The sequence below is a fragment of the Harpegnathos saltator genome, unplaced genomic scaffold, assembly GCF_003227715.2.
Source record: "Harpegnathos saltator strain DR-91 unplaced genomic scaffold, Hsal_v8.6 scaffold16, whole genome shotgun sequence".
Taxonomy (NCBI): domain Eukaryota; kingdom Metazoa; phylum Arthropoda; class Insecta; order Hymenoptera; family Formicidae; genus Harpegnathos; species Harpegnathos saltator.
In genome coordinates this window covers 2,046,461-2,065,322 of record NW_020229939.1, presented here as the reverse complement: position 1 = coordinate 2,065,322, position 18,862 = coordinate 2,046,461, and the positions used below count along the sequence as shown (strand labels likewise).

Genomic DNA, 18,862 nt, shown 5'->3' with positions numbered 1-18,862 from the left:
CAAACGCAGCCTTGAACCTTGATAACCGCCGTTATTACTTAATATTCGAATACGATTTGCTTCGTTGGTATCGCGACTACATGTCGGACGTTTTGATGTGCCGATATCGCATATTTACTTACCTTACGTTCGTTATCACTTTGTTACGTTTATCATGCGACGCAACACTCAGACAGATTAACAGCGGAAGTTGAAATATTTTAATACAGTTCCGTCGAAATGATCTGGATAATTGCAATAACTTGACCTTTCAGGGCAATGTTCAGTGCAAGGTGATCACCGTCTTTGCGCTCGTCGCCGCGGACGCTGCTGCCATCCGAATTCGTGCGAATTCGAGCGATAAGACAGCGAATTATCGCGGGACTGCTAACGCGATTCGTCAAGAAGTTAAGTAGAACAATATAGTTGTAACCAATACGTCTAATAAATCACAATGACAATTTGAATTTGGACAGATGGCCCGCTAGGACGATTTCCGCGGGGATTCACGCGGCTTTCCAATGCTGAAACGAGCGGGTTTCGACGGCCACCTACAAGCTCTCTTCAAGTACCGTCGCAATTACATGAGTATCTTGAACGCGACAGTCGCCGTGGTGTCGGAAATCGAGCGAAATGACGGAAAGATGCTGACGCTTTTTGAAGAATCGCCTGTCGCGTTGACGTATCTTTTGGTCGACTTCCTAGTCCCCGATCTTTGTAACGCGAGCGATTCCGCCGGAATCATCAACGTCTGAAGCTGCGGCAACGCAATTTCCTCGCCGAGATTCGTCCACGGAGTCGCTCGGCGAGCGACGATCGAATCGGAACGATATGCCAAACGTCCCGTCGTGGTACCCAAAATCGATCATCGAGCGCTTCTTGCCTTTTACCAGATCATATACTCGATAACATTCCTCTTCCGTAATAATATATTGGAAAATACTTTTGGATAACGACCGAAATACGTTTTTCCACGCGATTCATTCCAAGTAAGACATATTATATAAAACTTACCTTTTTAAATAAAAAGGTAAAAAAGGCGCCACACGTATTGTGTTATTTTTAGAAATTTCAAATTCAAATTACTTTTTTTGAGGTATGTACAGGGTGAGAGGTTATAAATTTACAACCCGAAGTGTGAAGGTAGATTCGGTTAAGACAAACATAAAAGTCCCATACCGTTTTGCGAGATTCGCAATAATTATTAATGACAGAAATCTAAGGAATGGAAGCGTGCCGGCATAGATGATTGGAGAAACGTTGCAACTACTCAGGTCACAGCGCAGCCCACTCGACCTAGCAACTATTGGCGGCGTCCAGCGAGATAAAACAACAAATAGCGGCATATTGTCTTTCCCCTCGCCGCGCACCGGCAACAGTTGCTGGATCGACTGGGCCGCGATGCGGCCTAAGCAACTGCAACGCTTCTCAAATCATCTATGCCGGCGCGCTCCTTAGATTTCTGTCATTAATAACTCGATAATTATTGCGAATCTCGCAAAACGGTATGGGACTTTTATGTTTATCTTAACTAAATCTACCTTCACACTTCGAGTTATAAACTTATAACCCCCACTCTGTACATAGCTTAAAAAAAATAATTTAAATTTGAAATTTTTAAAAATAACACAATACGTGTGGCGCCTTTTTTACCTTTTTGTTTAAAAAAGTAAGTTTTATATAAGTTTTACTTGTAAATATTTATGTTATATATACATATATACCTTAAAAAAATAATTTGAATTTGAAATTTCTAAAAATAACACAATAAGTTTTGCGCTTGTACTTGGCGCCTTTTTTTACCTTTTTGTATAAAAAGATAAGTTTTATAAATTTTACATGTAAAAACTTATGTTACGTAGATTTTTTGTCGATTAGTTTTTCTTGAATAATACCAGGTATGTAAATATGAAACCGCAATTTATATAGAAAATACACGTTGATTGTATGAAAATGATAAAAAATATTTTATTCGAAGTATTGCCCATCGCTAGCTATACATTTTCCCCACCTGTCTGACAATTTGTGGATGCCACGCCGAAAAAACTGTTGCTCTTTTGAGGCAAACCAGTCATCGAGCCATTTTCGTACATTTTTGTAAGAAGTGAAGCGCTGCTCAGCAAGTGCGGATCCCATCGATGCAAATAAGTAGTAATCGGACGGAGCCAACTCTGGTGAGTAAGCCGCATGCGAAAGTATTTCCCAACTAAACGCCTCAACCGTTTCCTTGACCACTTTTGCTGTGTGTGATGGTGCATTATCATGAAGCAAAATCACTTTGTGTTGCCTTTTTGATATTCTAGTCGTTTTTCACGCAAAGCTTAATTCAAATCGATCATTTGTTGTCGGTAGCGTTCAGTATGAACGGTTTTGCCAGGTTTTAGCAGCTCATAATAGATCACACCCTTCTGATCCCACCAAACACAGAGCATTGTCTTCCGTCCATAGCGATTTGGCTTTGCAGTCGATGTCGATGGTTCACCTGGAGTTACCCATAATCTTTTACGCTTAGGATTCTCAAAACATATCCACTTTTCATCGCCAGTCACAATTCGATGGAGAAATGACTTACTTTTGTACCTGGCTAGCAGCATTTCGGAAGTGGTTTTTCTGCTGTCTTTCATTCAGTTCATGTGGAACCCATTTATCCATCTTCTTGATCTTTCTCATGGCTTTCAAACGTATGGAGACGGCTTCTCGTGTCACATTTAATTGATCTGTGAGTTGTTGTTGCATTTGAGCGTCATCCTCATCCAACAATGCTTGCAATTCGCTGTCTTCAAACTTTTTCGATGGTCTTCCACGTTCTGCGTTTCTCACGTCAAAATTGCCACGTTTGAATTTTTTAAACCACTCAAAGCACTGTGATTTACCAAAAATACGCTCACCGTAAGCTTCGACAAGCATTCGATGCGATTCTGCAGCAGTGTTCTTCAAATGGTAACAGAAAATCAATGCTGTCCGCAAATCGTAGCTTCCAGGCACAAAATTCGACATGTTCAACGCTATTACAAACTATGCTGTTGTATGAAACTTGTATTGTTGTGAGTTAAAAATCTTTGTCAGATGTCAACAAATGGAAATGGCGTCAATGACGCGGTTTGACGGTAACTACATTGACAGCTAGGGCCATCTATGGGCAAATTCCGGTTTCATATTTACAGACCTGATAATAATCTTTAAAAAGATGTTTTTCTTAAATATTGGATACTATTAATAAATTGATTTTTCGATGGCACCGCCCATCATATCGTCTGGCACCAGCTGACCGGCAATCAAATGACAAGCGACACAACATATCGTGCTTAACAATACTTTCACTTTATTATTTTTAGACATTCCCTCTCTCACTTTCCTCCTCACCCTCTCATCTTCACTCTGTCTCTCTCTCTCTCTCTCTCTCTCTCTCTCTCTCTCTCTCTCTCTCTCTCTCTCTCTCTCTCTCTCTCTCTCTCTCTCTCTCTCTCTCTCTCTCCCTCTCTCTCTCCCCCTCCCTCTCCCTCTCCCTCTCCCTCTCCCTCTCCCTCCCTCTCCCTCTCCCTCTCCCTCTCCCTCTCCCTCTCCCTCTCCCTCTCCCTCTCCCTCTCCCTCTCCCTCTCCCTCTCCCTCTCCCTCTCCCTCTCCCTCTCCCTCTCCCTCTCCCTCTCCCTCCCCCCTTCCTCTCTCTCTCTCTCTCTCTCTCTCCCTCTCTCTCTCTCTCTCTCTCTCTCTCTCTCTCTCTCTCTCTCTCTCTCTCTCTCTCTCTCTCTCTCTCTCTCTCTCTCTCTCTCTCTCTCTCTCTCTCGTATATTTTCTCCTGTACTGTATTCTAGCATACCTCTCGCTTACTCGCTCGCATCCGCTGCTGTCTGCTTCTCCAGCGCTCTCGTAGCGCCTCTGGTATCAGAAAAGCAAAATGCATGCATATCCCTACTCCTATGCGTCCGACGTTTCTTTCTTACTGAATCGAAGTTTTACGTGATTCGGACATTATCTTAAAATACCTCCATTTGGAGACAACGTATTTAAAAAGCACAACAACACTTTTCCTCCTATTTTAAGGCCACATCGATTGGGACTAAAAAACCCTCGATTGGTTCAGCCATTGTTGAAATATGAATATCTCACCTCGTTTGAACTCGCAGTTTCGCGTACGTAATATAGATATGTTGTTCCTCTTAATTAGGTTGTCTAAAAAGTATTGAGCCTTTGGATGTCAAAATTGAGAATACATTTATTGTTATTTGAAAATAACATTATCAAACCACATATGCACCATTTTGTTCAATGACCTTCTGCCATTTCTCCAACAACGCCATAATCCGGTCGCTATAGAACTTCTGTGGTTTCTGGTCAAAAAATTGTGACACATGGTTTTCACAGGCCTCTTTTGAAACTAACGTAACTCCATTCAAGGAGTTCTGCAGAGGCCGAAACAAATGATAGTCTGACGGTACTAGGTTCGGGGTATACGGTAGATGCATCAAAACTTGGCTTCCAGCCAAGTTCTCTCAATTTCTGACAGGTCGTTAAAGATGTATGCGGTCTGGCGTTGTCAGCGTGGTATACGACACCCTTTCTGTTGACCAGTTCCGGTCATTTCTTTTGAATTGCTAGGTGCAATAGCGCTAATTGTCGACAGTACAGGTCCGAGTCTATCGTTCTGCCTGGCGGCAGCAACTCGTGATGCACGATGCCCTTCCAATCCCACCAAACACACAGCATAACCTTCCTGGACGTCAATGTGGGCTTTACCACAGACTGTGGAGCTTCTCCTCGCTTCGACTACGATCTTTTTCGCACATTGTTGTCGTAGGTTATCCACTTTTCATCACTCGTGATCAACCGCTTCAGAAAGGGCACGATTTCGTTCGTTTCAGCAGAGATTCGTAGATAGAAATTCGATCGAGTAGATTTTTTTGAGTCAGATCATGTGGCACCCAAACATCGAGCTTCTTTTTGTAGCCAGGTTTTGTGTTTCTCCAAATGATTTAACACTGTTTGGATGTTTAGATCATTGGCGATGTCATGACTGCTTACATGCCGGTCTTATTCGACTTTTGCCAGAATATCATCCACTTTTTCTGTGATTGGTCGCCCACTGCGACGAGTCGTTCGTAACGTTATTGTACTGTATTCCGTACTCTCCGTGCAACGGGATTAATTTTCAATCACAGTACTCAATCGCACGATTTTCATCAATATTTAGCTTTCCCTGAAATAGGTATTTGTTGATACAAGTTACGCATATTTCATATAGCCTAATAATTAAAACAGCATACATGACCCGAGACAAGTTTAGTACTAATAACATAACAGTGGCTTCGCGAATAAAAGACTATCATTGTAATAAATTTCGGACATAAATGTTGAGCAAGCAGAAGCAAAATTCAATGATCGATCAGGAAGCGAGTTATTAATTATTGTAATTTATGTATCTTTTGAAAATTTGCTCTTGGAAATTTCTGCTACCTCATATTATTGTATAAACATTATTGAATCTATGTCCCCAAAAGAGAGAGTAGAAAAGAGCGATATTACGCGATATCAAACTCTGTTCTATGTGCACATCATGCAACCAAACGAAATTTTAATCCTATACTTGTGTACACAACATTTATATTTCGAATTATACAAATTTAAATATTTTTCTTATTTATGTACTTACCATTGGTACTGATAAAAACTTAGGATGTAAAATTCACTGTCCTCTTTGCATTCATTAAATGGGTTCAGATTTTGCGCATCCTTCGTACATAGTAACTGCAGGAAACGCGTTACATTTAAATTTCATTCAGTAACTGTACGAAATCTGCATTACGTTTGTAACAGAAACTGCAATAACAAATACATATTTGACATAAATTACATATTATTTTATCCATTTTACTGCTATTATCAATGGCTACTGTACCTATATGTATACTATCATTAAAAGTTTGAAATACATTCTCACATACACAACAAAATTATCTGAATGCAAGTTGCAATATAAATAAATACAGTAAATACAGTAGTAAAGTATAAATACAGTGGCGTGTAAAAGTTTCGAGCCATAATATCTTTTTAAGATACATGACAATATATTGATTTACTCTAAAAATTAATTATATAAAATAGTTGACATAACATTCTTACAAATAATAGTACAGTTACAAAATTTTGAAATTACATAGTATGTAATTATTTAGTCATATAATATTTACATGTGTTCAAAAGTATTGAGCCGTAATCTTGTTGTGACTTTATGAGCCCGGTTTGTTTACGTTTCTTATGAAACTCCTTCGTAAATATTTGCTTTAACTAAGTTTCAGTCTATTGTCTACCGCAATGCCGAAACATACAAGCTTTCAGTTACGTAAAGCCGTGATTAATCTTTCTCAACAAGGAAAGGTTTCTCGCGAAATTGCTAATTAATTATTAATTGCTTATTAATTGATAAAAGTACTGCAAATAGGATTATTGCTAAATATAAGTTGACGAACTCTTTAGCTGATAAACCACGAAACGATAGACCTTGCAAAACTACAAAGCGCGTCGATAAAATAATTAAAAGAAAGTCGATAGCAGATATTAGAAAAACTGCCATGGATATTTCTCGAGAACTACGAGGTGGAAATCTTGCTGATGTTAGTCGAAGTACAATATCTCGACTACGTCTAAAAGAAATAGACCTTTTAGGACGTGCTGGTGTAAAAAAAACCATTAATTAGTGCAAAAGATAAGAAAACTCGATTAGATTTTGCAAGGAAATTTGAATATTGGACTGAAGTTGATTGGCGAAAAGTACTTTTCTCTGACGAGTCAAAGTTTCAGTTATTCGGAAGTGACGGTAGAAAGTATATACGACGTCCAACAGGCACAAGATATAACTCAAGATACCAAATTCCTATCGTAAAATATGGTGGAGATAACGTGATGGTTTTCTTATAATGGAGTTGGTCCATTGGTTGAGATCACGGATACTATGGACGCTATAATATATCGAGATATATTGACACAACATTTCTTTTTTTTTTGGTCACGCAGGGGAAATCCATCATGGATACCTTCGGCCCTTGGGGGAGCCGAGGGTTATGTCAGACTCCTACTGACTAAAACCCCTGCGGGATGTCTACTTGCCGGGTCGTTGGATGGGGAGTCAGGGGAACTGCTCCCGCATTCCCTCCCCAACCTCCCGGCCCCAGGGCTCTTAGGGAACCCCACGCCTCCGTGTACCGCGCCCTGTTCCACCAAGGGAATCCAGGGCGCGGTCCCCGGCGGGTTTGTCTCGCCGGTTGGCCTTCTGGTGTCACCTAGGAGAGAGGGGACATCCACCCTCCCTCCTTACCTCCCCCCTGTTAATCAGGGAGGGGAGGATTTTGGGGGAGTGGGCCCAGCCCCAACTGGGTGTTCCACTCCCCCCTGTCCCTACCTGTCCGATGCACGGGGAGGATCAGGGGGATCCACTCTGGGTCGGGTCCTTTCGCGGACCCGCCCTATCCGGACCCCCCGGGTCCCCCCGTGTTCGGAGGCGGGCCCGAGGCGGCCGAGGAGGATCTGGCTCCCTGTTGTTCAGAGGTCCCTCGTCCTCCTCGGCCGATGTCATTTCGGGCCCGCTACCTAGACCCCCCTCCCGGGGAACGCCGACCGCTACGCCATCTAGGGCGACGGATCCCCGATCGACGCTCCCACTCGGCGATCTCCTTCTGGGACAGAACGTCCTTGCACAAGGAGACCCCCGCTTCCCATACCCCCTCGCTCCCGTACATGGCCCGGACCATGCGCGGGAGCGAGATCTCCTCCTCCCGACACCCCACCACCCCGGCCAGGACACGACGCTCCACTCCCCAGGCCGGACAAGCGGCCAGAGTATAGTGTCCATTAGCACGGGGCACTGGGAGATGGGCTCCTTACCGATCCGGTCAGGTACTTGCCAAAACACCTATGGCCCGTCGGCACCTGCACCAGATGGAAGGTTATTCCACATCTCCTCCTGCCCGCCATCTGTGGCAGGCAGGGGCGAACAGCCTCGGCCGTTATACGTCCGAACCCCCGTGGGTCCGACAAAAAGTCGCCCCACATCTCCAGGGTTCGGGCACTGGCCTGGGACTTCAGGCCCCGTAGGTCCCTGGCCGATAGTTCCCCCGCCTCGCGGAGCTCCTTCACCCTCCAACAGAGGATGGAGCGCTCCTCAGCGATGAGCTCCACGGGACCCCCAGGCTGCCACGGGACCCGGCCAGGGTGGTCGCCGCCATGTACGACAGCGTCCGAAATCCTCTGACCGCCCTTATGTACAGGGGCCTCAGGGCGGCCCGCATACGGGCGATCCCAACTCTGGACGCCCGCAGCTGAGTCGCCCATATTGGCGCCCCGTACAGGGCGATCGAGAGGACCGCGCTGACGTACAGGCGACGAATCCTCCATTCCGGGCCCCCATGGTTGCGCAGGAGACTGGCGACTGCCAGCCCTGCCCTGCGCACTCTGGGGACCAGGAGCCTGAAATGAGGCCCGAAGCCCCAACGGCTGTCCAACGTCAGGCCGAGATATTTTATTGTCGGCCCGACGCGGATGTGGACGTCATCGACTAGGACCCGTGTCTTCGGCGGCGCCCCTCGACTTCCGTCGTGAAAGAACACGGCTTCCGTCTTCTGGGGCGCCACCTTGAGACCCAGGCCCCCGATGATACCCACCACCGATGCCACCGCCGTCTCCGCACGGAGGCGGGCTTTCCCCCAGCTCCTCCCCACGGCCGCCACTAAAGTGTCGTCCGCGTAGCAGACGACATAGCAGCCTGGGGGGAGCGGCGTGCGCAACACCCGGTCGAACGCGATGATCCATAGCAGGGGGCCGAGAACCGACCCCTGCGGAACACCGCGTTCCATTATGCGCCGGCCCTGGATCCCACCCTCCTTTGGGAAGGCGAGGTCCCTGTCCCCAAAGTAGGCCGACAGGATCCGTCGGAGATATATTGACACAGCATATGCTGTCATATGCAACTCGAAACATGCCACGTGGTTGGATTTTCCAACAAGATAACGATCCCAAACATTCATCAAAACTAATAAAAGAATTTTTTATCGCGAAAAAAATGCGAGTTCTTGACTGGCCCTCGCAATCGCCGGACTTGAATCCTATTGAGCATTTGTGGCAAGAACTCAAACTACGTATAGGAAATAAGAAACACTCCAATAAAGTTGAATTGTGGCAAAATTTGCAAACTCAATGGCAAAATTTATCTCAAGATCGCATTTCTAATTTAATAGCATCAATGCCTCGCAGTTGTGCTGCAGTGATTGCTTTTAAAGGCATGGCAACAAAATATTAAGTTTAAAAAAACGTTGACAACATTCTCTGTTATTATTTTTTAATAATATATTTTTCTTATGCATAAGAAAACTGTTTGGCGCAATTCTTTTGCACTGTTTGTAATAAGATATTGTGTAAAAATGAAATATTTAGAATTATTAAGGGTTTGTAAAATTTATATAATTGTAGGACAAATAAATACATTTTGTTTATATATATGTGTAAAGTTTTTAGCGCTCATTATGAAATGAATATATAATAATAATTGTGTGGCTCAAAAGTTTTGCACGCCACTGTAAATATAGTGTTTCATAACTGTTAAGTAGGAAACGATAATGGATGATGGCAAAAGTTGTGAGACCAACTTACAATCATATCCATCAGACGATTACAAATTCAATCATTGCATATCATTACAAAGAATGCATTTACAAAATGGAATACGACTTCCATCACCTTTAAATACAATGTATTTATGGCTAAGCTAGTCGCACGACGGCAGTTCGCCTTTCAACATATGTACTTCCTAAAACTTCAGGAGCACCACACAAGCAATAAGAGATACAAATATAACGATACGAATAACGATAGTAAGTACGTTACCAAAGAGACGAGAACGATTCGATTCCACTTCCATGAATGAGAAATTTGCCATTTATTTTCAAAAACATTCACTATTGGCTCTTAGGTCATTATATCTGTTTGCTTTTTTCAACCACAAAATCTAATATCACAAGTAATAAATATGAAATATTAAAAGTTTACAGTGGCGACAATTTTCTTCCGAAATTAATTCTCGAAGAATAAATGGTGCAGAAATGTATCAAGAATTTTCTACACGACAATTTTTGCTAATATTATTGCAACTGATAATAATATTAACACTATGCGATAGAATAATAATACGTACGACATGATAACGCGATGTATTCAAAAATATATGATGATGTAATAGGTTCATCATTCTAACAATAATTATTTGACGCACTAATTGATGACTAAGATCGATCATATGTTTATTACGTGTTATCCATCAATTTCTTTTAATTTAATGTTATGAGGTAGTAAATTTAGCATAATCTGTTTAAAAAATGTAATTCCGTCTTTAGCATCATTACCAAGGAATATGCAACGTTATTAATAAAATATACTGTAAGTGAATGTATAGAAAAAATGTTACCGATTTTCGGCCATTATAAGCTTGAATATCAATATAAGCTTGAAATAAATTCTATAAATAATGAAACATACGAAACAAAACCACATGCATGCAACTTCCGTTATAAAGCGGATAAATTCATCGATTATTAAGCAGGAAACGATAGTGGCGCATCCCAGCAAAGACGGCAAGACGAACTTACGATGACATCCGACACTTTGAACGCCAATGTTGGAATACAAGAGAAAGCTCCTTCGGTTATGTCAGTAATAGACAATAAACATGTTACGTATAGAGGAAATAGTTCGCACTCAGCGATTGAAGAATGGATAAATTATCTACCAAATGTGAAGTGGCACAATGTTGCAATAATAAGTTTTGTACATTTAAGTGCATTGTACAGTCTCGTCACTATCGACTTTACAATGGATATCAAGACAGTCTTTTGGTGTAAGTACAATTTAGGAGATAAGACGCTTCGATCGTTACGTGTGAGACAATAGCTAGATAGATTGTTGACTACATTGCGTAGAATTTCATTGCTTAGAATTAATGATAATTAATACATTCGATGTATTTTACTTCAAGATATCTTGATTCACGTAATTCAAGCGATGGGCTTTACCGCTGGTGCTCATCGATACTGGACACATCGAACTTTCAAAGCAAAATTGCCACTTAGAATCATACTTGTCTTTTGCTATATTGTAGCTGGCCAGGTAAACATATAGCTGCCTAAATTTGGCGCTGTACATAAAAAGTGAAAGAGGAAAAAGTAGACGTAATAGAAATAAAACGAAATAATATTTTTCTTACGATAGTTTTCTTGCTTAGATCTCTATCCGCAATTGGGTCCGAGATCATCGGACACACCACAAATTCACGGAAACAAATGCAGATCCATACAACAGCAATCGGGGATTCTTCTTCTCTCACGTCGGGTGGTTGATGGTAAAAAAGTATCCAGAGGTTATCAAAAAAGGTCAACAAATGGATATAAGCGACATTAAGGCGGATTCTCTCGTTATGTTCGCTGATAAGTGAGTTTTCGTCCGTTTACATAGCATATAACCTGTTATAATCTAATGCCTGACAAGTAAAAGAGAATGAATCTAGATACATTGAATTTCATCGTATTTTTCTCGGTATTTCTTGGATACAGAACCTGTCCATCTGAATATCAATTTAATATCATTGAGAAATTATCTTTAATGTTGTAATTTTATCTATTTCCGCAGGCATTTGTGGATACTACATACAATTTTCGGCATAATGATACCGATTATGATGCCCGTTTACGGGTGGAACGAAACATGGCCAATGTCCATGAAATTGCATTTCTTTCGTCATATATTCGGGTGGCACAGTGTGTGGAGTGTCAATAGTTTCGCTCACATGTGGGGCAGCAGACCGTACGACATGTAAGATCTTTGTTCACTTGTTCATTTTAAGTTTATTCTAGGTTGTTATTTTAAGTTAATCACGTACATACGGTACGTTTAATGAATCATAATTATATTAATACTAATATTTGTTATAAATCATAATTATATTAATACTAATATTTGACAATTAGTAAAATAAACCTTGCTAATAATTTCCTCCTCTTCTCCTTATATTTCGTATTTATTAATGACAGACTAGATATAAATAATATTGTACCCGCACAACTAGCACTAACCAGACGTGCAATTTACCTATATCTTGGCGAAAACAGCATCACATCGAAATATCGCGTATTAGGCATAAATTTTATTTCAGATCAATTTAGTAAAGGTGTAGTTAACACTACAATTTCGGGATATCTGGAACACATATATAAGAAAAGCGAAAGTAAATTAGATCTCTGTGAACGAAACGTACTGTATGCGATTTATATAAACTTTTCCTCCACTTTGCAAATTCTATATTTTCGTTAATTATGCTAGATTATGCTGAAATTTCAAAAATTGTGCAAAGATTATACCGAGGGAATGCAACAATTGTTTTCTTATCGCGATGAATTGTCAAATGTTTAAATTTCATAGTACTGTTTAAGAATGTTGTTCGTAGAAATAGCAAATTTCGTATAAATTTCCATATCACTTGAACCGTTAGGTAATCTAAATTTGCGACTTGCATAATTGTATGACTTGAAAGCAAAAAAAACCCTGTCAAAGATTTTTCGCGAATTTTCGTGTTAGAGAGAAAGTTGGTTCAAAGTGGTGTAAATAAATAAAAAATTGCTAATTCCCATATTTTCTTAAATTATGCTACAATGTACCGAACTAATACAATAATTTTGGAAAAAAGATTGCTCTTGTGTGCAAAACAGACGCAAGCGGTGCGGTCACAAAGAACTTACATATTTCTCTAAGCAGCCGCATCTTTTGCTTCTTCTCTCCTTCGAATGATGCGATATTGAGCCGCCAATTAACTCGATGACACTCCGCGGTTCGCGGTGAGTCCGAGGTGAGTTTGTATCACGGGATTCCCGTTACAGATAAGCTAAACTGAAAACCAACTTGGCGAATGCGGAGCGAAAGTGCAATGGGAGACTCGAATGGGAGACACGAGCGATCAGACGACACAGCTGGAATTATGGTTAAAACAGATCAATCTGAATCTTGTACTTTGTCTTTGTCTAACTGTTCCACTTTTCATTAATACTCACATGCTGATATATAATGATACTAATTAAGATTATCGACTGTGTGTCATTAGTGCCCGACTATGTGACTTTTGTATTAGACGGGATCTCGTGGTGTTATGGCATCCCGCATGTGAAAGGTATCAAAAGGGCAAACACAAAAAGAAGGGAAAGGAAGAGATTGGAGAAAAACAACGAGACGAGAACGTAATAAGGTGGAAATAATGATATTTCACAGATTTTAAATAAATGTGACGTTATTGTTGTATTCTTTATTGCAGCTGTCTCATTGCATGTTTACGATTGTATGCAGTTTGCTCGAGCATACTTCCTGAACAGGCAAATTTAGTTCGCAGTTAGCTTGTTCTTGTATTGATCGACTTGAGGAACGGCTCTGGAAAATGCTTTCCACGCATCTAGTGCAGTTGCAACAACCGTACTTGATAACGATCACGGTACACAAAGCCAGAATTGTCCTTTCCTTTGCTTTGATGTGAGTGTACGACAGAGACTTAACTCAAAATTAACCCCATTACACGAAGTAATGTTACTAACTTTTGGAAATTTCAAAATCATCAAATTAACAAACATCAGGGCACTATTGTAACAATATATTCTTAAGACTAACTAAAGCAAGAAAAGAAAGTCTAGTACCACTTTTTCTTCCGACAAATAGTTAACAAGATATCGTAAGTTAAATATTAAAAAAGTTATCAAGTTTTCCTCAATTATCTCAAAAAATATTAGGCAAATAAAAAATGTTTTAGTCAAAAGTTGTTCAAATTAATTGGTAGAAAAAGCAGTGTAATAAAAAATAAGGATTCCTTACTTTTTCATGAAAACTTGATCCTGCAAAGTTATCCAGGGGTTCTAGTATTTTTAAGACACCCTGTATGATGGCGTATTAAATTTGTCATTCTAACAATAATTACACAAGTCTACAAAAAATGGGATCATGATTGTTGTTGGGCAGCTGGGGGTCGTTTCCCAAGTAATTTTTTGCGCAGAATCCGCATCCGAGGTCAGAATTGGCCCATTACGTCAGGATTTTGAGATATTTGAGATTATATACTCGAAAAATGACATTTTGGGCTACTTTTGCGATTATGTATAGGACGCACGACATTTTTAGCTCTTTTCTTCTAATTGCATCATTTAGTACTACTCTTTCCCTTCAAAATGAGCTGTCGAATGGTCATCTACGATTTTTCCTTGCAAAGTTACGGCCATTTTAATATAACATGATGAATTCCAAACCCTGCGCCGTTATAGCCCAAAAACCTCAAGAGCATTCACATTAAACCTGTAAACTTTGAACTATAAACTTGAAAACCTGGACTGAAAACTGTATATGTGTATGCACTGATTGAATATGTAATCGTCTGATGGATATGATTGTAAGTTGGTCTCACAACTTTTGCCATCATCCATTATCGTTTCCTACTTAACAGTTATGAAACACTATATTTACAGTGGCGTGCAAAACTTTTCAGCCACATAATTATTATTATATATTCATTTCATAATGAGCGCTAAAAACTTTACACATACAGGGTGAAGAAAAAACCCCGGGACCCCTGAAAATTTCGAAAAATATACACTTTATAAAAAAATGTTTCAGACAAAAGTTGTAGTGTTGAAAAAGATCTATTTATCGATCTTAACAATTTGACCTCGGGTGGCGTTATCAAGGTCAGAACAAAGTCACCTCGGATTTTTTAAATGGAACTCCTAATTTTTTATTGTATATTCTTATAGCTCTTCTTCAGACCTTTTCAAAGCACTATGGTTTTATCCAATTTGAATAAGCTGTTCCGAAGTTATCGAGTTTTTTAAAGTAAGATATCTAGCCAACTAAGGCAAGGTCGTTGGATAATCCGGCCAACTAAGGCAAGATCGGAGGATGATCCGGTCAACTAAAGCAAGGTCGGAGTGATCGAGCCAACTAAGACAAGATCGGAGGATGATCCAGCCAACTAAGACAAGATCGGAGGATGATCCAGCCAACTAGTAAAAATAATTGCGCGACTAACTTCCAGGCGTTGGCTCCTATTGGCTTGTCTTAATTTCGTTGATTGATTTATTTCAGTTATTTATTTATTTGAACTGTTCTGCTGTTCGATGTTTATTTCTTCCATTTACTCATTTAATACTCATTACAGTTTAGTGAATCGCAAACTCGATTGAAATTTCTCTATTTTTTTGAAAATTATTAAGAAACAGTTTGAAGCTAATTTTAAGCTGACTTAATTGCACTTCATTGCTCATTATTATTCTTCAGCACTGTCTTTAGAATTTTTAGACTTTGAATTGATCCAAATATTAATTTAGTCGATTAGACTAAATCTTAGCACTTCTGCTTGTCAATATGGCAAGTCTTTCAGAACGAGGACACATATCTCTTTTGATGATGAGAGGATGGGATGATCGACTAAGGTCAACAATGATGTGAGGCGGCTTTTTAATGAAACTTTTCGTAAATAGTAATGTCATTTCAAAATCTACCGTTGAAAGAACGATAAAGCGTTTTCAGGAAACTGGAAGTGTGAAAAATCGTGCAATACCAGGTAGGCCAGTATCAGCAACATGTGTAGAAAAATCATTAGATGTTCTACAATCCTTTATCGAAAATCCGCATGATTCGACCTGCAAAGTAGGACAGCAACATGAAATAGATCAAATGTCTGTGCTTAAAATATTGAAAATGAATAAATTTCATCCTTATAAGATCCATCTTATACAAGAGCTAAATGAAGATGATTTTGATAGGCGCATTGAATTTTGTGATTTGATGATGAAAAAAATAGCCGAAGATCCTAACTATCTATCAAATGTAGTATTTTCAGATGAAGCAACATTTCAGTTAAATGGCCACGTTAATTGACACAATTGTAGACTTTGGTCAGATACAAATCCTCACTAGATTGAAGGAACACACACGTAGTATCCACAAAAAGTGAATGTTTAGGTAGGCATTTTGAATAATGTTTTCATAGGTCCACTCTTTATTGACGGAAATCTAACAGCGATAAAATATGAGAATATGCTAAGAAACGAAATAGTTCCAGCGACACAAGCAATCATGGATGACAATTTCGAACATACATGGTACCAACAAGATGGTGCCCCCCCACATTACGGAAGGGACTTCCGTAATTATCTGGACACAGTGTTTCCTCATCGATGGATAGGTAGAAGAGGACCTATAGAATGGCCCCCTCGATCACCCGATTTATCACCTAACGATTACTTTCTGTGGGGCCATTTAAAGGATAGAGTTTACAAAACGAAACCACAAAATTTGGATGACTTACGAAATCGAATTCTTGATGAAGCTGCTCTCATCCCTGCTGATTACATTCAAAAAGCCGTTTCATCTTTTTACGATAGATTAGCTTATTGTCAAACTGTTGATGGCGGACATTTTGAACAATTACTTTAAAGCTTTCCAGTATTGCCTTAGTTGGCCAGACAACTCCCGACTTTGCCTTAGTTGGCCGGATCATCCTCCGATCTTACCGTAGTTGGCTGGATCATCCTCCGATCTTGTCTTAGTTAGCCGGATCATCCTACGATATTGCCTTAGTTGGCCGGATCATCCTACGATCTTGCCTTAGTTGGCCGGATCATCCTACGATCTTGCCTTAGTTGGCTGGATCATCCCCCGATCTTGCCTTAGTTGGTTAGATATCTTACTTTAAACAACTCGATAACTTCGAAACAGCTTATTCAAATTGAATAAAACCATAGTGCTTTGAAAAGGTCTGAAGAAGGGCTATAAGCACATGCAATCAAATATTGGGGATTCTATTTAAAATATCCGAGGTGACTTTATCCTGACCTTGATAACGCCACCCAAGGTCAAATTGTTAAGATACGTAAATAGATCCTTTTCCACGCTACAACTTTTGTCTGAAACATTTTTTTATAAAGTATATATTTTTCGAAATTTTCAGGGGTTCCGGGGTTTTTTTCACCCTGTATATATATATCATTTTAATCATTTTTCACAGTGTACACACCAATAAGTTGATAAATTATATATCTAGGAATTTTATGTGATAGAGTTTATGTCCATAAAAATTGAGAGAACAATAAATTATATTATTCTGACAAATTAATTTGAAATAATATGTGTATGTATCACACACATATGCATTTATACATACACCTACCAGTTCCTCAGCATGTTTGACTGATAATTGTACTCACAGGAATATGTAGCGCTCTTCCAAAAGTCTTTCTTTTTATGATTGAACTGCTGAAAGGTACATATTTTTAATCATAACCTGACGTTCATGATGCAACTTATTTACATATGTAAACGCTCTGTAGTTATGCGTGATTGATTTTGAATTTTGTATTCTTGCAACTCTTTGCAAATCAGAGTAACACCTCTGATAATATAAAATTGCACTAAGAAAATCCCATATGGTGAACTCGGGCCACAATACATTAGTGAAGTAGACACAACTATCGGAGATCTAAAATGATTTAGATAAAAATACATTTTAGGTATATAGTTAGTCTGTTTCTATAGTTATGTAGTCTGTTTCTACAAGTTGTAAAGAAAAAACACTCAAAGTAGAAAATGTATTTTCTTACTTGCCACATGAGGAAGTCACTGAGTCTGACTTCTCCTGAGGTGCGAATCAATAAATCAGGATCTGGAGAATTGTAAGTATATAAACAGTTAGAAATGAGGTCTTCATTGATGTCTTCCGGTACAATTTCATTATGTTTTACACCTTTAACTATATCCTTAATTGCACAGGTGATTTCATCTCTTGCTGTATATATTGTATATGAAATATTAGAGTGTGTTTTTCATTTGATTATGAAGAAATTTATATGCAATAAATGCAATAAATAAAATGATTACTTACATGTATAAGCGAAAGCAATATTTAAAAATGCTTTATTATTATCTTTAGTGATCGTCATAATTTTAGCGATTAATTTACATATGTCTTCTGGAATTAATGACAAATTGCCGATTATACGAACGCATATCCCACGCTCCATCAGTTTATCCCTGCAAATATTATCCTTGAAAATATATGGGTATATTGTAATATGTTTGATTAAAAATGATAAACATACTTCTCTTCTAAGAGACGCTCAAATTTTTGTTTGGCAAGCTCCATAAGTGCATCAACTTCCTCTTTGTTACGTTTAAAGTTCTCTATGCTGAAAGCATACACCGTCATTTCTGTAATACCAAGATCCGTGCACCAACTCAACGTGTCTGCTAACATGTTAAACCTGTTGTAAGACAAAAGAAAACATAAGTTTGATAAGAGATTAAACTCATAAGTGTTATTTGAAAGTTTGTCAAAAATATATACCCCTTTGTGTGTCCCTCTACTTTTGCCACATGTTTCTTATTTGCATAACGTCTATTGCCATCCATTATAAACGCTACATGCCTGGGCACATGGCCAATTCTCATAATCTTCGCAGCCAAAAATTGAAACCAATTCAAAGTGCGCTCCTTTATCCACGACATTATATTTTCGAATAATTTAATGAATTTATGAAAACATACACTGTCTCACTGGTTCGCTTTCAACTGTTAGACCCGTCGTAAACCATTCGACAATTATCTATCGGCGCGAGTTCGAGTATTTGCAGACAATTCCTCAAAACGAACGATAGCGCGCAACGACGAATAACATGCAATTATGACTTCATCGTCTAACCTTCATGCCACAGGTATCGGTAAAACCTTGTTTTGCGATACGTTGCTGACATGTGCATTCTAATTATCGGTCTTATCTATATACATTATGCACGTTGCATTTGGAAGGACATACATTATATGAGAA

At 39.5% G+C, this 18,862-nt stretch overlaps 2 protein-coding genes across 2 annotated transcripts; one reads left to right on the top strand and one right to left on the bottom strand.

The window, feature by feature from the left end:
- Positions 1-9,805: 9,805 nt before the first annotated feature.
- LOC105180908 (acyl-CoA desaturase-like) lies at positions 9,806-11,830 on the top strand. Its single transcript, XM_025296810.1, has 5 exons — positions 9,806-9,836; positions 10,535-10,855; positions 10,994-11,124; positions 11,240-11,445; positions 11,644-11,830. The coding sequence occupies exons 2-5, from the start codon at positions 10,609-10,611 to the stop codon at positions 11,828-11,830; spliced, it is 771 nt and encodes a 256-aa protein (XP_025152595.1). The 5' UTR covers positions 9,806-9,836; positions 10,535-10,608.
- Positions 11,831-17,046: 5,216 nt separating this feature from the next.
- LOC105180906 (dehydrodolichyl diphosphate synthase complex subunit DHDDS) lies at positions 17,047-18,593 on the bottom strand. The gene is made up of 5 exons (XM_019840393.2): positions 18,383-18,593; positions 18,138-18,299; positions 17,921-18,069; positions 17,640-17,824; positions 17,047-17,518 (listed from the first exon to the last, which is right to left on the bottom strand). Exons 1-5 carry the CDS (start codon positions 18,541-18,543, stop codon positions 17,282-17,284), a joined length of 894 nt encoding a protein of 297 aa, XP_019695952.2. The 5' UTR covers positions 18,544-18,593; the 3' UTR covers positions 17,047-17,281.
- Positions 18,594-18,862: the final 269 nt, after the last annotated feature.